A 22,994-nucleotide genomic window follows, 5' to 3' on the forward strand; every position below is an offset into this window, starting at 1 on the left:
GGGCTTTAATATAGCACTGGGGGCATTACCCGACCGGTAATTCCCCCCCTTCCTCAAGTTTTATATGCTATTAACACCCTGGCACTTTTTACAGGCGTACATAGACATTCTTCTCCATTCAAGTAAAAAAAAAGCAAATAAAATGGCCACCAGGGATCGGGGAGAAAGGACTCCATTTAGTCCCTTCTCCCTTTCCATGGCAGCCTCACGCAGATCGGGAATGATCAGCAATGAACGTGGTCACATAAGGTACATCTTTGTGGGTCTGGTAAGGACCTGGCAATGGTCAGATAGTTTGTAACAATCGGATTGGCCCTCGCAAGGTAATAATCTTAAATATTTCGAAGTTCACTTAGATTGGCATTTCGGGGCGATACAGAACCCTAAAATGCATCTTCCTATACTCCCTCTGCCATGCTTGAGATACATTGGTGTTGGGATCATGCAACTTCAAAATGACTGTCACAGAAAGGTAACACCTTCCCTTCAATAGCCCAAAATGTAATTTCTTACATACCCACACATGTAGCTAATAATCATTTATGGGGAAAAGCACAATAGCCTTTTAATTGTGTGAGATAACAATCACTTGTTTCCCTACTCACCTTCCACACAGCATTGCCACTGCTCGGCGATGGCTAAATCCTACTCTGGCCCCCTGGCATTTTGAGGCAAACCTACAGGGACTCTGGAGTTGGTGCTTGCCCTGAAAAGGAGGTATTCCAAAAATCCCAGTAGTACTCTTGAGGTTACTTACTGTATGCAGTCTGGGGGTTCCCAAAGGTCCTGCTGGTTCAGTACCGTCAATATCCCCCACTGCATATATTTTCAGTGAGTATCACCCAGCTATCCTGCTAGCTTCCATCCGATATGCCTTCCATGCAGAGGGTTACACTATGGCCCAAAGAGCCTGAACTGTATCATCAGCAGCTTCAGTCTGGTCTCTGCCCAATGCTTCAAACAGCTGGCTCCTCCCTAAATAAGATGTCATAGGCACCCAAGAGAAGGGACGATGACACCTTTCGGCATTTTACCAGTGCTCGGGATTACACTATTGAAAAAGCATGTAAACATAAAGTAAGAGAAAGTCCTTCAAAAGAATACTCATGTGTACGAATTAATGTGAATCAAACATTATGAATACTCTGATGCATAATTTGTCTGTAATTAAAGTACATACAAGCCTTGAGAAAGACTTACTGTCGAAACACGTGTTGGGTGTTTCTATGCAAGAGATACTACCATAGATTAAAACTCAAACATACCTCTTCAAGTTCTTGGAATATTCTTTTTGAAGGACTTTCTCTTACCTTATGCAACTGCATGTATATATGAAGGAGGCAACTTTGTGCAAGAGTAATACTGGTTGTGTGAAATAAAGCCAAGCAAGAAGTGCAAATGGCTCCTATACACTTTATGTTTAGCGTCGTAAGGGTTAGCCACAGACCACTCGGCACGCAGCTAGCACGTTCTTTATAAAATTGCTGTCCCCGCGTAATCGGACACACTATACCCTTACACACCTTTCTTGTAAACATAAAGGGTACCAGCAAAACACCCTTGGCTTGACATGCACCGGATGTGATCTGGCCCCAGTCTAATGAGAGAGCCAATGAATGTCCAGAGCCTGTTGGTTATGGTGGAAAGCTCTTTCTACAACCTTGATAAAGAAGGGACCCAGGTGATGATAACCTTAGGCCCAGGTAGTTTAATTATGAAACTTCGAGGTACACATAAACAAATCCTGTGGCCAAGACCATTGCCTTGGCCTTGCTGGAGTCAATGATCAACCTCTTACCTTTGCATAGGTCTCGAAGGATCCAGAGCATACAGCCCGCAAGACCATTCCCAGACCTGGCCCACCGGAATAAGAGCTGCAGCCAGTCACCTTTGTGTTAGTCACGCACCTGAGCCCAATATCTCCTATAGCATCTGCATGTTTTGCCCATTTTGGGTCTGCAGGTTGGTCACTACTTGACAAGTTAACCAATTAGGACAGACATGCATTTGGTACATTAAACAAAGGGGAATAAAATGCCAACACATGGAGGTGAAACAGTCTGTAATCACCAATCCGCTCAGAGATTTCCTAATCTCCCAGCGCCTCATATTCTGGGTCACCAGTCTTCCCCTTTCTTTCAAAGTCACCAGTCTCTCCAAGGTCCCCAGTTTCCTAGATGTTGAGAGTCTCCTTCTGTCCCAGGACTTCAGTCTCTCCTCTCCCTGGGGCTGCTCTGCATCTGGGCTCTCCCCAGCTCCTTCTGTTCTCCCAGTCTCTGCACTGTTTCCTGATGGGTGTTCAAACCCATCGTTCCCTGAAGCTTGCGCTTTCTACCCCAGACTGGGAATATTATATTCAAAAAGCAGGCCACATGCATCCTAAATGTGGCTGAGGGTGGGAGAGAATCCAGGTGCTTGAAGCGGCCCCAGATCTGAATCGGGTTCACATGGCTACTCCAGTGCTAGAAGCTTGCAATAAGGAGGTGGGGGGACAAGATCCATATTTGGAAGCCAGGGCCTGGGGCAGTAGAGAGGACTTCACATGCGTGTGATTCTAATTGATATGGGAACTCTGCCGGTGACAATCAATAGAAAGTCAAGTGGAAGAGGCAGGCAATACACTATAAAAGACCCTGAGGAAGAGATTGTTGTGCGGGACCCAGAAAGCCCTGGGATTTGAAGTCTCTGCCTTAACCTCTAGAATGTGGAGACACGGCAAGCCTGGATCCAGGTCTGAAGGAAGATTTGCCACTTACAAAGGGTTGTACCCTGGGTGGTCATGGGAATAAAGTCACATTAATCTCCAATACACAACTTTTCCACCAAAAAAAAGCACAAACAACCACATAACATGTTATGGTATCTTAAACGAACAAGTCTTGTGTCCAACTGTTTGGTTATGTTTTTTCAGTACAATTTTCATGAGGCCTGTTGCAAGCATCCACACCTTCCTCTCTGCACTCGATTTAGTGAGCCTGCTCCCAGTACCTGGCAGGTCCCGCCAGCCCCGCCCCCATGGAACACTAGGCTGTGCCAATAAGAATAATGCATCTTCTCCCTTGGACTCAGCCATGTCCTCCTCACGCCTGCATCCCTCAAGTGCTGAACATTGGTACACCTAGCCGTCCTGATTGTTTTGGGACTTTTACACGCATTTGTATTAATGGAGAAGTCAGACTTGGGCAAATAAAACAAACAAAATCCAGAACGCAAATGGAACATAAAACTCAAAGTTTTATTTGTATACAAAAATATATTATGTATGGAAAAAAGCCTCAGTACGGTTTCCAACTCTATAAAATTACAAATATATCTCCATAAAAGCATTTAAATTAAGTAAAAATAAGGCATTTCACTATTGATCAAGTCTACTGTACAGTAAAAGGGACAAGCACAAGAGCATTAGTTTTATATTCCGAAAATGAATATAATCATGACAGTGATGCTGTGACTTTGCCATGGTCGGGCGGGGTGGCAGCAGCGGCGTCATCACTTGCGTTCATCTGGCTGTCTGCCAGTCTGGCGTGTGCCACCGCAAAGGGCGCCAAGTTCTCCTAGTTTCACATGCCTGAGAAAAATAGAGAAGGGGAAATTAAAGCTCGCTCTAGCATAGAATTCACATGAGCCATTGCAGAGAAACAGCACAAAAGGCCTGAAACTTCCATGCACAGGAAGTAAAGGGACCCCTGCCCCTCTATCACCACAGAAAGGACATCACAGAAGGCCCTCCCAAAACTGCACACAGTGGGGGAGGGTGCAAAAAGCAACAACCAGATCACCACAATACCTTACCTATATACCTGCTTGAGGCGTACTCTAGATTTTAGATTTCTACAATGGGCACTATGTGAAAAAAGAGGAAGGCGAGGCGCGCACTCCAGTTCCCAGTCAAATATATCAAATGCAAGTAGTAACTGAATTAAATCCCAAAATTCAACAAGTGTTAACAGGGTTGAAGCCCTTCTGCCTCAGTTCAGTTGCTCTGTTTTTCGTCTCCTCCGAGCGCTTTCTTGTCACAAACAATCAGGGAGGTTGTATTTCTTTTACAGGTGTTACTAATGAGTTGCTCTTTCAGTCTCAAAGGATTCTGGTAGCTGTAGTGATCCCATTTTTGCAATTCAGGTGACCAGGAATGGATACTAGTTTGGAAACAGCAACTATGCTACAATCAAAACGCGGAGGAGAGAACTGGGACACATGAGCTGTATTAACATGCAATTACAGCTGGATGGTCAGCAGTAATGCTTAGACACTATTACAGTTTCGCCATTACCTCGCTGGTAAATTACAGGCAGCGGAGTCGACTCTGTTCCCATTCCCTGGAGTCACATAGGACTCCATGGGATGGGATTGCCTGAATTGGTACTACTGGTGCCGGTAATTCAGGCATTTCTTTGCCAGTAAGGGTCTGTTCTACCAGCAGGTCAGGCTTACTGGGAGATCCGTGGCCCAGCACCAGCAAATTTGTGTTTTGCCGGTCTGGAAAACATAAAAAAAATTTCCAGATCGTCAAAGTCATGAGGGCCTAAGTCTATAAATGCTGCAATGCAGAGAAAGTTTAGAAACACTGACACGGCGAGAAAAATGGCAGATTGGAAAGACCGGTGGCTACTCTTAACTCTATGAAAACTGCTAAATTGGCTATGGAAAAAAAAGGTCTTTAACAACATGCTCTAGAGCACAGTTAACATTTTACACTCCCTAACCACTCCACAAAAATTCAAGATTGCTGGCCGATCGCAAGTTTAACATACAATTACTCATAACATTAATACATCATTACATTCCAGGACAGAAACTGGATACACAGATCTGCAGCTCCCAAGTCAAGTCACTGTTGAGGTCGAGTTTTCTCCAGCAGCAATCACCCCAAAAAGCCTGTAGGTGTCCGAATTACCTGAAAAATGGCATGCATTACTTGTACCTTTGCAGCGGCCTTCCATTATGCTGTCAAAGGAGGAGAAGGAGGAGTAACGTTGCAACGTGCCCTACAAAGGTTTAGTTGTACATTTGGCAAGAATGCCCATGGTGGCAGGCTGAATTGGCTGACAGCAGCCCAGGGCCCTGTCCAAAGGGTCCCAGGGCCGATATCGGCCAATCCAGTCCACTGCCACCTCTGGTATTATTGCTGTAACACCCTCCCTTACCCGCCAATTGTGTTTTTTGAGCAGATCGCAGCAGAGCCTGTGATAGAAATGGAAGACCGGGTCCAGCTGGAGCACAGCTTCCATTTCTATGATACATGAGTTAAGACCAGCAGGAGAACCCGAAGAGGAGGCCAACCAAGCAGGTAAGGGAGGCGGAGTATATGGGCGAGCGTCGTGCGTGGGTGGGTTAGGTGGGAGGAGATGGTTTGGAAGTGCTCCAGGATGTGGCCAACTAGTGGAGAATGTTCCAGCCACTGAATGGAACGCAAGCTTGTATGGTGAGATGAAGCTCGCATTCCTTGGCCTATGCCTTCTTCCTGGGTGCTAATATTACGACTGTGCTATATATGATATGATAGGTCATTTATAACGCGCTTAATACCCAGAGGTTTCTAAGCGCGGACCCGGGGATCGAACCCATGTTGCTCTGTGTCGTCCTGCTTCCAAGGCAAGCACCTTGCCGCTGAACTATCCTCCTGAGACTATATAACTGAAATGGGAAGCAAAAAGTCTAAATGTGTCAGGACTTGACCAAGTACAGCACCTAGCAGAATTGCCTGAGGCATGCTATATGAAATTAAATAACACTAATATCCTACCCGGATGGCTTGCCTGATGATACCCACCCCTTTAAGAATCTTCAGATCCGGTCTGTATCATTTGCTTAGCACATCATTGCCTACAGACGGGGATCTGCAGACTTTGACGTTTGGCATTGTGATGCCGCTCTTGAAAATAGCAACCCTGGCAGGGGTCGAAGTGTACAAAAAGAAGTAGTGGAACTATGTTCCCTGCTGGCCTGCACCCACTCCCAGGAAAACCAATCACCACGTCCCCTCCCACACACAATGCACACCCCCAAACACTTGCACCTGCTGTTTAAGGGAACGTTCAGTGCAGTGCAGTGAAAGTGCAGGTTTCAACTTCTTCCTACACATGTATTTTAAAACGAAACCATTCCGGATCGGTTTCTTTTAGTACAGGAGCTATAAAAGGTAATTTTAAAAAGTAGAGGAACACCACTACCGACCGCTCCCGCTCACTTCGACCACTGAACCCTGGATCCTTCTGTTAAGATTCAACTCGTCAAATTTGGCTCCTTCCCGGTTACCAAGATGTTGGCAGCACATGCGATACGACGCCTTCAGAGGATCACTTCCTGCAGGGTGGCTTTCACCTGGGTTGTGGCACAGAGTGTCTTGTTAGCAGCTATGAAAGATCCAAGGCAGCTTTTGGATGGGAGCAGTGTCAGGACATTGGTGTTGCTCCTCTTTAAGGACCGGCTTTACTGGCATCATGGCTGCAGCCTTGTATTGGCTTTGTTCATTAATTTCTGATAGGAAGCAGAGGCTCTTGCACCCCTTCTACACGCCCCACCCCCTTTTGGTTTCAAAATTCCAATTTCTTCCGAGGTGTTCCCCATGGCATTCAACTCCCTTCCCCGTTCACTTTAATCTTTACATACACCCTCCGATTGAGCTCACCCAGTCTTTTGGACTGTACATGCATGCCAGTGACATCCAGCTTCTCTGGCTGGAAGGCAGACTGGCTTATGTTGCAAACAATTTCCAACTATGCATGACCGCAGTGGCCACCTGGATGAGATGTCTGAAGCGTAATGCGAGAAGACCGAGGTTATGCTGGCAGGCAGGTGAGTCAGGGTTTTGGGGCCACATCTTTTGGCATGTCTCCCTAGGTCCTTTCCCTAAACTGGTCTCTGCCATGAAGAACCTGGATGTCAATGTAGATTAGAATTTGACCCCCAGAGCAATCAAGTGGCCTCTTCCCCCGTAGCGCTATCTTTGGGTCCTCAAGCAGATTTTCCCTTTTTCTGAACTATTCTTCCCCATCTCTGATTATTGTTGTACAATCTAGATTGGAATACAGCGGTCTTCCGATTGCAAAATGTTGCAACTCACTTGCTCACCAACTCCAAGCACTCTGCCCATACTTCTGGTCTTTCGTCATTGCATTGGTTACCCTTTAAACAAAATATTTGCTTTAACATCTTGTGCCTGGTTCACAGATGTGTCTGCAGTCGTGTACCAAGATTTGTCGTCTTGGTTCACCCCTTATTGTCCTACCAGAGTTCTTCTGTCGGATGGCAAATAACTTTACAAAATGTGCTGCTTTAAGAGGAATACCCTTGTGGTATGCTTGCCCCTCCCCTTCATCCTTGAGTGAGATCTGTGCAGACGATGCTATTTTAAAGAAAAACAGCTTTGATTTCTTTTCCTTTTTTAGGCAGTCTAGTCTCAGCGCCAAGAAACCCATCTGATGGGAGCGGTACCCAGTGATAATGGAGAACACAATTACAGAGAATGCTATAAGAGAGAAACAAAAACAGAAGAAAAAAAAATAGATATGGCAGTGGGGACAGGGGGTAAATATACATGCTTCAAACATAGCATGGGAATTAAAGCATTTGTCAAAGTTTCAAACACCACAGCGTCAGGGCGAGGATTCTGCCAGCCTATACAGACTCACGATGAATACCCGACGAAGACTCCATGGACAAGTTGAGTGGCACGGCACGAATCCTTTAGTCAAACTGATTATAGGCCCATTTGGTTTTGCTGCAAGCTTCCAAGGTGAAGATGTTGGGTTACGTCTGAGAGAAGGACTACATCCATTTTAGGGGTCATTTCTTGCCCCCATCACGTACATGAGTAATGACGTTTTGGGAAATTCCTGCAGACGGGGATTTGCTCACTACGTATGAAGAACGGCAGCTTTCACGAGTAGTGGTCACCAGTAGGTGCTGATGATTTGCCATAGCGGGTTGATCAGGAGTCCGCTAAACCATGAGCCCAGGCATGCTCAACGTAATGCTGCTTTCAGCCAAGTCAGGAAATTGGTCAAAGAATGTGAAAATTGGGGGTGCGCCTAAAAAGACTCCTGAGGAAAGAGTCTCTTCATCATCGATCGTGCACGCACTTTATTCCTTCGCATCTTTCTAGACATTTCTTCTATTGAAATCTGGCCTTAATTTGGCGCTTTAGTATACCTACATTTAAAGCAGGTCTACTAACTTAAACCATAACTGACCTGTAATGTTCACCAAAAACTCAATTGATGGACGTATAGGATTACAATGCTCGAAAGAAGCAAAGTCTGGAAAACTTGCAGAAAGGATTACATCTTTTCAAAAACGAAACAAACAAAGCAGGATGGCCCCAGTCTGTGAACTTCAGTAGCTTCTTACTGTGGGAGTGGAGTCCATTCGGTAAATATAATAAGTAAATTCATCAAGTGTAGGTAACGAGAAGATGATGCGGGTGGGGGGCTAGGGTTGAGTTCTCTTGCAGAAGGGATGATATAATAGGTTATTTATAATGCGCTTTAGACCCAGAGGTCTCTAAGTGCGGACCCGGGGATCGAACCTGTGCTGCTCTGCGTCATCTTGCTTCCAAGGTGAGCACGTTGCTGCTGAGCTATCAAAGGAATTGGGGATTGGGAACGCCCCATATTAACTTCAGCTCCGACTACACCTTTCTATCATATTATGCCTGTTCCATCCTTTATTAGGCCTCATTTTTCCTCTATTGGATGAAGGCAATGATGGACACTTGATGCATGCGTGGTAAAATGAACAGCCGTGCTCCCTCCCCTCCGGGGTTACTGGAACAAGAACGTGAGCTCATGTCCATCAGATCCAGATAGTCTGAACCAGTGTAGACAATGATCTGCTATAGAACGCTATGATCTGCTATAGAACGCTGGAAGGCGTCTCGTGGCGGTGGACAGGTGCCCCACGGCTGACCTAAGGGATTTTCCAGGAAGTAATCTCCACCCACATGCACACAGAGTCACATCAGAACTACGTCATACTGATTCATGAACAAAACGACAGACATACGTTTCTAAATAATGAAAACGTGCCAGAAGGATTAAGAGGCAGGTTTCTAGAATGTTCCGCTGCCTGGTGACCAAAATAAATATAGATATCAGGCCTAAAAGCCGGGTTAGGTATGTGGGATTGCTATGATGTTTTCCTTGACTTGCACGCCATGAATAAATCACCTCGGTTATCCATCATTGGAGTACACTAGTATCTACCAAATTACAAACACTGCCTTTCATCTGTAGCCTTGGGGTGCTGGTGGACTACCCCAGCCTGTACAGTAGTAGAAATCTAGGCTTCTCGCTGCAGGCAACCAATTTACATAGACATGTGCTTTTATTTTTTAAATAACCCGTATTTTTAAGTCACAGACCACTCCAGAAATGCACCCACCCCCTGCCCCCAGAGGTTGGTTTGCAGCCTGTTCCATTACCAACAGGTAGGTACATGACACATAAGACCACTGGCTCCAAACTCGGAGAGTTCAAGCAACATCATAAATAGCAAGTACAGCTTCTAACAGTTAGTTAAGCAGAAATGTGCCCGGGGATGTTTCTCACAATGGCCAGTGACCCAACAAGCATGCATAGTCTAACCTGTAGGGAGCCCTATAGGAACACATTATTAAAGTAGTATTTTTAAGAGCTTCAACGGGCCGGTCAAGTTTAGAGGCCAAAGATATGAAACTGAAGGAGTCCATGCAGGCAGCGTACTCACTAGCTAAAGTTCTGTCAAGATCCGCAATGAAATCTTCCAGTTCCTTGGTGTCGCCCAGCTTTGCTGTACAGAGAAGGAAATCAAGACATGAGGAAACAATTCTATAGACATCCATCCAGTCGGCAAACATCACGGTTATCTTGTGGTGGCTCTGTGCAGTTACACATTTAAATGACACCCATTCAAAAGTTAAAGGCACCTCAATGCGAGATGGTAAGAAGGGGAATGGGAGTGAAGACTGAATTGTGCTAGAATAATTCCAGTGTCCCTGGTGAGGAAGGAAAAAACCACCAGGATCAAGAGTTATCCTGATCTGAAGATAGAAAAGACAGCAAACGCAGGCTTGCTGAGCCCGAGCAGCCCCCCACTCATCAACAGAGGTAACCAGCCCATGCCTCCACAAGCAAGTGTCCCATTCAAACCCGGGCTCTGTCGAGCTCAGAGAGTCCAACCTGCCGGGCCCAGACAGTCCACTCTGCCGGGCCCAGAGAGTCCACTAACTTTTGCTTTCCACAGCTTGATGAGGTCCGGAGCAGGTACCCATCCCAGATCTATGCCGCACCTTACATAGTATTCTTTGTGATTGCAAGTTACCACAGTCTGATGGCCTGGGGGTTGGGAAGGGTGGGGCGGAGGGTATAATGTCGGTGCTCTTTCCAGGGAAGCCAGCCAATGCTTCAGGTAGAGCAGCAATCAAAGGCTTAACAGTTGGGGGTCATTAGACGTGGATATGAATGACTGTTGCCCTGACTATCCGCTTCTCCATACACTAAGCTTTTTACTTTCAAATGTATTCTACATTCTGCCTGACTGAGCTGCATTTCACCACGCATGCTCCCATACCCTCCAGAGCTTTGTTGGTTCACCATTATGGATTAGTTCCATTTCTTGTATCTATTACCTTAATATGTGTCCCCTCTTGTCTGCTTAGGGGTCTGGCTAAGCTACCTTAGAGCCGCCTCCCCATTTGCTTCAGTTTTGTCAGCACCCTCCATGTGCTTTCCTTAAGATATCAATCTTTTTGATTCTCTGGTACTTTGTCTCCCCTAGATCCATTTACTTGACAGTTAGTAGCACCATAATTCTGAAAGGCATTTTAGATAAAAGTGCTATCAAAGTGAAAACAACATTACCAAAGGTCTCAAACGTGAACAGTCCCACATTCAAACCACAGCCAGCCTTCCTCAAAACAATGCTTCTCCTGCATTTATTTAGAAAAAAAAGCTTTGCACCCCAACACTGCTCTTTCAAAGCAATGGGGGTCATTCCGAGGTTGGAGGTAAGGGATTACCGGCGCCTGTAAGGGCACCGATGGCAGTAATCCCTTACCTCCGTATTCCGAGTTCCCTTTGCGGGTCCCTCTTTACCTCCTGCTTTTAGCAGGAGTAAATTACGGGACCCGCAAAGTGACCTTGGAGTAAATTACGGCACCGTAATTTACGGTGCCGTAATTACCTCCTTCCCCATTCCCATTGAGCCCTATGGGGGCAGAAATGGGGATGGGGAAGGGCTATGGTGAATGGGGAATTAGCGGTCCATCCAACCTTGGAATGGACCGGAAATTACTCCATTCACCATGCCGGTATTCCATGGAGTAAATAGCTCCATGGTTGCCAACCATGGAGCTATTTACTCCATGGTGTAGTCCTAACTCGGAATGAGGGCCAATGTATGGGTTTATTAGATGGGTGGGGGCACTAGGAAAGTGGGGGAAAAAACCGTCAGCAAGATTGAAATGTGAGTCCATTCCCCTTTGACAACAAGCAGGAGTAAAGTAGGCCGCCAAGAGGTGTAAATAAATTAGCAGGACTTCACCCCACCATTACGAAATATGGTGAAAAGTCCTACTCGGTTCGCGGCACTACACACAATTCTCCAAGATGGTTCCAATTTGCGAGGCAAAAATGAACACAAGGGACCAGACCACAAAAACAGCTGTTGGAACCCACTGGCCCCCCTCAGCGGGAATCAATGTAGAAATGACCCCCCATTACAGCCCAGTCAGAGGCCAGGCGGGTCTCTATGTGGAAAGCTATACCGACTACGCCAGACGGTGGGGAGCAACTATCCATTGAGGGATGTCCTACAAACATATGTAGCGCTTGCAAATCACCCTTTAACAATTCAGGACAGGTTTCGTGCCCCCATATCTGCTGCTGTATAGCGCGGTGGGGGGCAGGAAGCGGGAGGAGAACAGGCGCTCACCCAATCTTTCCTCTCTTCCTGGTGAAGAGGGGCTGGATCCTGAAAATCCCCTATGACCACCTTTACCTCTGGCTAGAAATGTCTGCCGGGCTGGAGAAAAATATCATGGTGTGCTCAAGCCGGCAGTATTTTTTGTATTATGGCAAAGCTAATCAGCTGTAGCTCTGAGCGCCTTAACTCTTAAGCTTACCCAAAGCGAGCAGGTTTTGCTCCCAATTCCAAGGGTCTACCACCTGCAGGGATCTAGCGCGTCAGTGCAGTGAGGAGCCCACTGGTGTTTTCAAAAGTGGTTTAGTGCAGTCAAAAGCTGGAAACTGGCCCGAGTATGCTCGTCCTTTTTGCATAGACTTACATAATAGCCTGGCACTTAAGGGGTTAATATTGCTGCTAACATGGAGAGCCAAACAAGTGGAGTTTCACGGATCACCACTGGTAAAAGAAAGCCATGGATAGGACGCCAAGTAGGAGATGGGCCATGAGCAAACCCACCCGTCCCAGACCAAGGCCATCTGAATCCCCCAAGTACAAACCTGCATAAAAACAATGTTCTGGATATGGCTGTGTTGTGTTTACCTCTGCAAGCGCGTCATATTGCAGACAGAGAGCGCGTGAACACAGGGGGCAACGAATCAACGGACAGTGAGAGCCCCATACCGTGCAAGCACAACCATGGCCATCTTGGAGACATCTTGGCGCAACGCCAATGCTGATTTTGCATGTGCATTCTGTACCTTTTCGTGGAGTCATCGTAGGAGATGGAAGAGTTGGAGTGGAGACGGTTGGCGAGTTCAGTTTTTCATCACTGAAGCTGAAACTATGCCTGTAGAGGGAATCCGCACCTGTAAAGAGAATTAAAAGACCAGGGTATAAGCGACAGCTCGAACACCTCCAATTTCACTCACTAAGACATGGGTCTGGGACGTTTGGCTTGTCAGAGGATTTGGACTACAAGTCACAAGTCACGAGTCTCAGGAGGATAGCTCAGGGGCAATGTGCTTGCTTTGGAAGCAATGACAACACGGAGCAACACAGGTTCGATCCCTGGGTCCGCACTTAGAAACCTCCTGTTATAAATGAACTAACATATCATATCATGCAGCCTTCCGTGTGATCAAGATTTGTGCGCGATTACTCACTCGCAACTCCTGGTGGAAAGCCGCATCCAGGAACAGATTTCTGGAGTAGCTTATTCAGGATTGCATAGAGATATTCACATCCTGTTGCTGCATTCAGTTTTAGATTGTATGTAGAGCGCACATATGAAGAGTGCCAATCCAACTGACCTGGCCCAGATTCAACCGAAAAGCCATGAAGACATCATCACACAGTTGAGCCACAGGAAATGGACGAAAACATTGCATCTAAAATGCAGAACCATTCGGCATAGTAGATTAGAACGAAGCGCATAATACCGAAGAGGAGAGCAGGGGTGTCCCCCGACCCTCCAGTTCGCTAGTATTGGCTACAGGGGGGTACCCTGCATACAATGAAGGCAGTGCGGGGGGCAAACAGTAAAATACCAAAAGATCGAATTACAAAATGCGGGCAAGTGTGCGCCGTAATTTTGCAATTCGATCTTTTGGGATACGTTCTTTCAACGTACGTCGGAGCCACGGCCCCTTACATTGTGCACTGCTAGAGTCCTTGTAAAGAAACGTTAGTGAACTCTACCAACTTCTGTCAAGTCGGCGTAGCAACACCCACAGCCTGAGCAACGCTCTACAACCAGGGTCTTCAACTTTTGGCTCCCCAGATGTTTTGGACTACTAATCCCATCAGCCCTAGACAGCATCATCACAGGTGAGGTTTTGGGGAGTTGTAGTCCAAAAGAGCTGGAGAACCAAAGGTTGCAGAACTCTGTTCTACAAGGAGGAGATGATGAGTTGGAAACAAGACACAAGTTACCCAAGTGTCCGGGCGTGCTACACGTTACCTTACCATTACAAGCAATTCTCCTAAACTCAAGGCTAAAATAGTAACAGGGTGGTGGGGAGGAGATGGGCGTAGGAAAGAAGCGCAAACACAGGATCAAGGAATGGCTGACGTGGGAAACAAAAAACGCAGAATTGAATGCAAAAACCAGCGACGTGCTACGTCAAGTTCTGCAGCCAGGCAATACACCAGGACAGAATTCTAAGGGAGGGAGGCGTCAACGTTCCAAATCAGGCAGAGCCAGTAGCCCGTGGGTGTCCTGGACACCACTGTGCAATATTCCACTTCTGTGTATTTACCCAAAACTTTCCACTGCTGCTCGTTTGGGCCCACGCCACAGAGAAATCGTACAAAAATGTCGACCTGGGAACTGCGACGGCCGTAAATGCTGACTTTTTTTTTCATTTTAACCCCTCCCTTACACCATATATATATATGTGGGGGGGTGAAGTGTATCATATTAATCTGGGGGTCTGCAGGGGTCTCCCCCGCATATATATGTGGTTTAAAGGGTTAAAAAAAGAAATCAGCATTTTCGGCCGTCGCAGTGATCACATAGATCCCGCCACAGATGCTAATGCACGGGAAAAGTTCCATCCACCCGAAGACATGAATAACACATGTCAAATGACAAGCTGCGGGTGGGACACAATCCCATCGTGCACAGCAAGATTGCTTGTGTTATGACCGAAGGATACTATTTGGGGGGGAAAAAATGGCACGGTGACAAGGAACAGCGAAGACGGAGGCAGCTTGTTGAGAGAGACTGCAAAATCTAGCACTCGCCCTCTCAAATAAAAGCATCCACTGGACCAGGTCAAGAGACGCGGCAACAGAGCACTGGTCTATAGGAAAAAGCATTCTGCACTTTGAAGCAGAAACCTGCTGCGTTACATCCTAAACGGCCCGCTGGAGGTGTGGGGGTGACAGTAAAAAGTGCCTTCGAAATACCTCCCAATGACATGATAGTCTCGGGAGGATAGCTCAGTGGCAACGAGCTCGCCTTGGAAGCAAGACAACATGGAGCAACACAGGTTCGATCCCCGGGTCCGTGCTTAGAAACCTCTCAGTATTAAGCGCGTTATAAATAACATATAATATCATGTTTGGAATAGCATGGGATATTTCCAGCATGGGTTATTCATCCCATGCCGTAAACATTCTATGGGATCCCAACCTGTGATCGGTGGCAATGTAAGGTGTAACACACACCACTTGTGTTGTGTATACCTTTTTAGCGCCATATCGCTTACGAGGCCCCACATTCGTTTCCACATATGAAACCTCTTCAGAATTCATGGATAGTATAAACAAAACTAGAAATTGAACCCGTAACCCCCCTGCCCCCCAATATTCAAATCAGAGCATGCCCATTTTACAACAAAGGACCCTTCGGACCAGGTGTATTCCATTCACAAGAGGGGGTGGTTTCCAATTGGTACTGGATGATAACGCGTCTCGTCAGCTAGCCTTCCCAACACAAAACAAGTTGTCAAAGGCCAAGCAACAATAGCTGAAGGACTCCGTCTGCAATGTTCCCGATCCTTTCATTGCTTGACAGTTCCTTCAAAGAAGCCAAAAGCCAGCCTCGACCGTCACATAGCCAAGGAACCCAAACACCTGAAGAAGGCAGGCAGGGGCGCAACATGTCAGTCCTTTACTAGTTGTATCATATACAGTCTCATAACCAAGGAATCAAAGAAGGTAGAAGTGGTGAGACAGCATGCTTGGGGGTTAGATGCTTTTACAGGGCTCGACTACGAAGGGGGTGGGTGGGGGGCAGTACCCAGGCAGGAGATGGTCAAGCAAAGTCCCTACACCATATGAGGCAGCGGCTTCCTGGGAGAATTTGCTAGTACTGCCCTGGGAAGGTGAGCTTCACAGTGAGCCAGTCGTTTCCTTGGGGAAGGATCGCTCAGGGGCACAGTGCTCGTCTTGGAAGCAAGACAACTCAGCGCAACACAGGTTCATATCCCGATCCCCCACTTAGAAACCATTCGTATCCATTTTCGCGTTATAAATTAACAATATTCCTTAACCATTATACAGACAGATTGGCTTCTGAAACAGTAGTTGCAGGGCAAATGAGGACGCGTGGCCAAAAATGGAAGACCAGTCCAAGAGGACACGTCCCCTTCTGGACTCAATACGGGGCTCAGAACTCGAGCATGAAATCCGGCTAGCAGCCTGGCGTGGAAAACAGACTCGTAAAGAGAAAAGGTTAAGCCGCTGGCTGCTGCGCGGCGAAATATTTAGAACTCTGCGGGTGGAACAGTCTGGAAACATTCAATGGTTTGGCAGAGGCCAATGGATTTGGCAGGCAGTGAAAGTGCTCCGCCTCCCCTGCAATTCCAAGTCAAGTGAAAGACAGTCGCAGCAAACCTAGAAACACATTTCAAAACGTTTCTGTGCAGAGACCGGCCATTAACAAATATTAATGTCACAGGAAAATGGATTGAAATGTGCATGCTTTTTTGGAAAAGAACTGCAAATGCTACAGAAGCGCACGTGCAACCAACAACGCCTGCAGACAGTAGGACCTCATTAGGCCAGCATTAATGATGGGGGCCACCGAAATGGAAAGATTCCCTGAAATCACTCCCCCCGCGCAGTTTCCAGCTTCCCAGCAGGATAACGATCACTGGCAAGAACTGCGCCCGCCCAATGCTATGAAAAGATGGAGCTGGTTTTCAATCGCTCAAAGCTGCGTGCACGTGGCCTGAGAATGCACGCCCTCTGCGCTTGTCTAAACAGTCCAGCTACATCCACATGTCACTGAACATGGAGCAGGAACAAAGGAATCACAGCCAAAGCCCTGCCCCTGTTCCAACTACGCAGAGAAAGACGAAGGGAAAGGCGAGTGCTCCAGTCAGTGCTGAAAATGGACACAATATACAAGGAGAACTCCCCCCGCAGCCCCCTCTGCTTTCCACATTCACGCAGCGGGGGGATGGAGGGTGGGGGGGGGGTATTTTCAGTGGTGTGTGCGTAACTGGGGCCCTGAGCCAAGTGTCCAATGATGTGTTTGCCCTGAATTTAGGATGCTGGCTGCTTTGCATAAAAACAAAGTGCATTTTGGGAACATAAGAATGACCCCCAATTTATCAAACATTCATGTGCTAGTAATTCAAACGTTCATTCATTCTGAACATGCAATGGACACTTGGTATGGTGCTAATTTCCTCTGTCGGGATAGTGACCCCGACACTAAAATACATGCAAAGCATGAGACATATATATAGCTTTGGACAAACTCATTATTTGTGTTTGGCTGTTCAGCAAAGGAAGACTTTAACATGCTACCTGTTCAGTTGTTGCCTATCATGGCTGCACAGAAACACAGAGAGCCTGATTCTAAAGGAGGTGCTAAGCATTAGTAACGTTTTAGGTACTAACACCTATCAGGAAGGTTGGGCATTGTTCCGAAGTTGGAATGAACGCGCCACTTTGGGAATGTGTGTGCAAGTTGCTGGGAAGGGCAGAAAACCAATTTAGCAACCAGCAGTTTCGGAATCTTTCATTTTCGATGCCCATTCTCGTGGCACTCCTCCACTTTCGCAAAAGCAAAAAAACGGCACCCATATACCCACTTCAGAATAAGCGTGGTGCCCGGGCATCAGCATAAGGGGCAATGAAGCATGCAGTTTAGCATGCCTCGATGCGAATCGGGCCCTCAGTATCTAGTGCAGCAATGTGCAATGAGCTCTGAAACCCCCAGAGCCGCCCCGCCCCCCGCCCCCCCACAAGTTGAGGCAGCTCTCTACCCGTGAGACAGGGCAAGTCTCACTGCAGTTTCCCGAGACAGTCTTCATGAGACTCATGGCAGTCAGGGGGAGAGAGCTGGGGGCGTTTGAGCCTCTTGTCTATGTGGAACAGTGATCCGGGAAGACAGTTTTTGGCAGAGCACAGCTTCGTCTTGTTCCAGCCCAATTCTTCCCCTAGATTCAGTGTCTGCCTTGACTCCCTACAATTGCACCCAAGACTTCCAAAGCTAACATAGGACAGTAGAGGCTTCAGGAAGTAGAAAAAAAGTGATGCCTTGGCTTCTAGCAGCCTGATCGACCAGGGCTACAAGGGGACTTTAGGAAGCGATGACAAGGCCCCGACAAACGATTTTCAGAGACTGCTGGGGATCTGCACCGACCCACTTAAAGTGCTGAACTAGACAGTACCAATCATTAAATGTACAAGTACTTAGAAACTACTTTTTTTGAGGTTCAACTCATTGTAGCTCTGCACATATGAAGCATGCAGTGTGCTGTCCATGCGACTGCATCCTCGGGCCTGCACCCCTCTCACTGGTCTTTGCTGGTCTTACAGGGGTCCAGTCGTAAAAAGCGGATCCAGTTCTGCATATCCTGAGTATTTATAACTACCAGCAACTGGACAAGGGAATGGTGGGGCAGCAGAGGGGGGAAAAAAGGGTAATGTGTGTGCAATACAATTACTTCTGCATGGGAGGTAAACAAGTAGTTCCACCACAAATATTTTAGCAGCATACTGGGGCGGAGGTGTTGGCATGCACAGTAGTTGGCCAATGAGGGACGTTCAGGAGCTGAGCGGCATCGGAAGTACCCAGGATAGTATGGGTTTAGGGCAAGTAAAGGGCCAGGAGCTATAAGGAGGGGGTCCAAAGTGGTGCAGACCTTGGATCTCAATGCACCCGAGACCAGCACCCCGATTAGCAGTTCTGCTTTCTTGGGTCGTTCTTGGTTTAGCCCATGGAAGAGCTTCAGTGTTTGAGTGGCAGGTTACCGCGGTGTTCATGCTGCTCCGGCATGGGAGTCATCGGAGTGATAACCGTGCAGCCGGTGGCCTTGTGGCAGGGGCGAGACCAAGAAAGGTGAAACAAAGACCGTATGGGGCCATCAGGAGACTGAGTGAGGGCGTTGAGTCTGGTAGCGAGACTGTCCTTGGGCTTTCCGTATTCAGAAGTGAAGTGGCTTGAGGGCGTGTAGGGAGCTGCCTTGAGAATTCCTTTATGGGTGCGAGTAGCATTAGTATTCTCTTAAGCAGAGAATATATGGTCCATGTTGTGGGCGCCAGGCCAGAAAAGCATGATGAGTGGCCAGTAAGGGGGTTTGTCTTTCCGTATTGAGAAGTAGATTTTGTGTTAATGAGGGGCTGTCTGGTGATACCATTTATGCACCATTGAGAAATCAGAGGATGTATTGTTTTTGCAGAGGAAGTAGACACTTGGCAACAGAGGTGGCGCACTGTTGGGTAGGGCGCGAGTTTTGAGTAGCAGTATTCTTGCAAGATGAGAAGAAATGGGTCATTATTTTGTCCGTTGGGTTGTCCATCGGGAGGCATGTGGATCTTTGTGATGCGTTTCAAGTGCGCATTGGCAGCCGGCAAAATGCAGCGAGGAATGCATTGTAAGGCGCTAGTGCAGTGTGTACTTCTTGAACACAGGCCAGAATTCAATGGTGTCACGTAGGATCGCTCATGGGGAATATGTGCAAGGACAGTGAGATTCATTCATTAGCAAACACTGTCCCATGCACAGGAGTGTGGTGCTCACCCCATTCCCAGGCATTAATACTGGCTGGAGTATCGTGGCCACAGATGCCTTGCAAGTACCATAGACAGTGGTTTCCATGGAACATACCTGCTGTATTACTGCAATGAACCATGTACTGTTTTCTTCTTCTCAGCTTTCTTCCTAAGTAATCTGCAACCAAGTGAATCTTCTGTAACAGCGCCACGATGCCTCAGCGCCGCTGTGCGCTTTATACATTTAAATAAATAAATAAATAAAATAGAGAGCCACATTTGGTGAGAAATGTCCTCTCCGGAGGCCTGGGGTGTAATGTATGTTCTATGTGTTTTGTGAATGATTTGGCATCAATATGGCCTTTAGATTTGGTGGCACTTAGTCGACCTTCATAAATAATGCAGAAATCTGGTTTTGTGCACGCAAGGGTGGCACACACACACAGTTCTGTGTACTTATTAGATACTCTAAAGATTAAGTTGTCGTCATGTGAAAGGATTAGGCGCATGAGCAGTGTGTACTGTGAATTTGAGGACTGCGTCCTGTGTATTTACCAATGGAATGCTGCCAATATTAAGGTGGCTGGTGCAGGCCGGTGAAGCAGCAATACTGGTGCTGCTGGACAGCTTCTGATCCAATAGATTTGAAGGAGCGGGGTGGAGTCTGGGAGATGGAGAGATGGAGGGAAGCAGTGGCCATCAGGTTACTCAGGACTGCCCCTGAAGGGGCACGATCACACCTTAGTCCAAGATTTATAAAGTGGGATGGTGGTTGGTGCCGACTGGTGAGTTTTGTATATGGGTGCCGGCAGGCAAGTACCCAGGACTTGGGGCTGGGGTGAAATGAGCTCTACAATAGCCTCAGGGTTGAACAGGAACACTCCCAGTTTGAGGGAGTGAACAGGATTACACGAGTGGGGGGTTTCCCATAGGGGGCACTAGGACAACTCCCAACCCCTCCCCTCCCTTTAGAAAACCAGCAAAAAAAAAAATGCATTTGCATTAATAGATCAAAATATACAGCAAGCAAGGAAGTGGCATTTGACACTGTTTTACACAGAGCTTGCAATCAGGCCCTGAATGTGTGTCTGTGTAAGTGTTCTGAATGGTGCTGTGTGAATGATTGAAAGAAGCTGTATGGGTGCGTGACTGCTTGTGTGAATGTGTATATAAATGCTGTGAATGTTTATATGAATCTCTGTATATCTGAATTGTGTATATCTGGTCGGTGCTGGGTGAATGATTGAGAGGTGTGACTATCTACAAAGCCAGGGGCTTCGAGGGGGAATTGGTACAGGGCAATACCAAAGGATGTTCTTGCTAAGATAAAGTAAGGCTGATAACTGTTATTACGTGGCTAGAGTGGCATATGTTGCTGCAGACAGCCCAGCTATGATTTCTTACTTGGCATGGTGACGTGCTATTTCGTGCCTAGACTGGCTTGCTTTTGGGCAGAAACCGTGGACTTTGTCATTAAAAAATTAAAAGAAAGTGAACAGTGGTATGTTCTTATATAGGAATACTGGCCTATATTGTTGCTGCCTGCATGAAAATATATGGCCACAGCCAGGGTGAAAATGTCTTATACTGTCTTATATCGTTGGGGAAGGCATCATGAACATATGTTGGGAAATGCTCCTGTGCACTGCTGGTGACTTCCATCCATTGGATAATGTCTTATACTGTCTTATATCGTTGGGGAAGGCATCATGAACATATGTTGGGAAATGCTCCTGTGCACTGCTGGTGACTTCCATCCATTGGATAATGTCTTATACTGTCTTATATCGTTGGGGAAGGCATCATGAACATATGTTGGGAAATGCTCCTGTGCACTGCTGGTGACTTCCATCCATTGGATAATGTCTTATACTGTCTTATATCGTTGGGGAAGGCATCATGAACATATGTTGGGAAATGCTCCTGTGCACTGCTGGTGACTTCCATCCATTGGATAATGTCTTATACTGTCTTATATCGTTGGGGAAGGCATCATGAACATATGTTGGGAAATGCTCCTGTGCACTGCTGGTGACTTCCATCCATTGGATAATGTCTTATACTGTCTTATATCGTTGGGGAAGGCATCATGAACATATGTTGGGAGATGCTCCTGTGCACTGCTGGTGACTTCCATCCATTGGATAATGTCTTATACTGTCTTTTATCGTTGGGGAAGGCATCATGAACATATGTTGGGAAATGCTCCTGTGCACTGCTGGTGACTTCCATCCATTGGATAATGTCTTATACTGTCTTATATCGTTGGGGAAGGCATCATGAACATATGTTGGGAGATGCTCCTGTGCACTGCTGGTGACTTCCATCCATTGGATAATGTCTTATACTGTCTTATATCGTTGGGGAAGGCATCATGAACATATGTTGGGAGATGCTCCTGTGCACTGCTGGTGACTTCCATCCATTGGATAATGTCTTATACTGTCTTATATCGTTGGGGAAGGCATCATGAACATATGTTGGGAAATGCTCCTGTGCACTGCTGGTGACTTCCATCCATTGGATAATGTCTTATACTGTCTTATATCGTTGGGGAAGGCATCATGAACATATGTTGGGAAATGCTCCTGTGCACTGCTGGTGACTTCCATCCATTGGATTTTTTCACGAGTTACCATACGTAGTTCATTTCAAGCTGTCAGAGCTATGTACCCTATTTTCACAGAAAATGTGGTGTACAATGTACCATTTGAACCCACTATTTACATTTTTTTTTATCAGGGTGGGGAAGGAGGAGAACATCCCCTAGACCCTCATTAGTTGGTTCATGATGCCTCACTATGCCCTCGCCCATCCAATTTTTTTTTAATTCACCAGCCGCTGCTGGATTAGAGCCTGGTTTATGGGTTACGGAGGTGAAGAGTCATCGTTTTGCCTTTGTTTTCTCAACAAGAGCGTGGGCCTCTTCACTGGTGGTACTTTGATCAAAGAGTAAGGAAGGGGAACCCTGGATGAAAACCGATAGGCACCCCTTGAAATGTCCGGCCGGGGGAAACGCCATAAAGCACTCGTGAGCAGCTGCCGACCTGGTAGGTTTGCAGGCAAGGCTTGAAGTTCGCAAGTCTGACAGGACAGGCCGGTTGTGCATGGGGATACCGCACTGACCTGGGAGGTGCTTGCAGGTGTCTGGGAGGAGAGCACAGGTGCAACGTGCTCGCAAGGCGAGACGGAGCAACGCTGGTTCGATCCCCAGGTCCGTGCTTAGAAACCTCTGGGTATTAAGCGCGTTATAAATAACCTATCATGTCATATCATGTCCTTGCGCATGGCAGCTCTGTTAAGGAGATAGGTAGTTGGATTGCTGCAGAGGGGCAGCATATGGAAAGCAGAGCCAGGGAGGTTGGGGCAACACGGGATGGGGGATGCTGGCTTTTGCATGGGAATTGTGGCACTATGGTAGTAGGGTCAGGACAGAGGGTTGGAGGGATGACTGGGGGTTCTCCGTCTTGTATGTGATGCCATATTTGCCCCAGCCAGGGGGCCAGATCATGATATGAGGCGCTGCGAGAAGTATTGCTGATCGCTGGATTCTGGGGACTATAAGTGGGTGGAGAGTGCAGACCATATCTCAGAGAATTGACTCACCTCTGTCAGGTGCACCTGCTGGATATTTAGAGAGGGACGGACAGGCG

The 22,994-nt window shown here is 47.0% G+C and overlaps 1 protein-coding gene across 2 annotated transcripts in view; it reads right to left on the bottom strand.

Annotated features, from left to right (window-relative positions):
• Positions 1-3,216: 3,216 nt before the first annotated feature.
• RGCC (regulator of cell cycle) overlaps positions 3,217-22,994 on the bottom strand; it is a 28,418-nt gene continuing 8,640 nt past the window's right edge. The window contains exons 3-5 of one of the 2 annotated variants that reach the window (XM_069640797.1): positions 12,645-12,752; positions 9,709-9,771; positions 3,217-3,568 (exon numbers count right to left, since the gene is read on the bottom strand). In XM_069640797.1, coding sequence (XP_069496898.1) covers positions 3,561-3,568; positions 9,709-9,771; positions 12,645-12,752 — 179 coding nt within the window. In that variant the 3' untranslated portion in view covers positions 3,217-3,560. The remainder of the gene's footprint in view (positions 3,569-9,708; positions 9,772-12,644; positions 12,753-22,994) is intronic. The other variant, XM_069640798.1, reaches the window with a different exon arrangement.

The sequence above is a fragment of the Ambystoma mexicanum genome, chromosome 7q (assembly GCF_040938575.1).
Source record: "Ambystoma mexicanum isolate Mex_15411 chromosome 7q, UKY_AmexF1_1, whole genome shotgun sequence".
In the NCBI taxonomy this organism is placed as follows: domain Eukaryota; kingdom Metazoa; phylum Chordata; class Amphibia; order Caudata; family Ambystomatidae; genus Ambystoma; species Ambystoma mexicanum.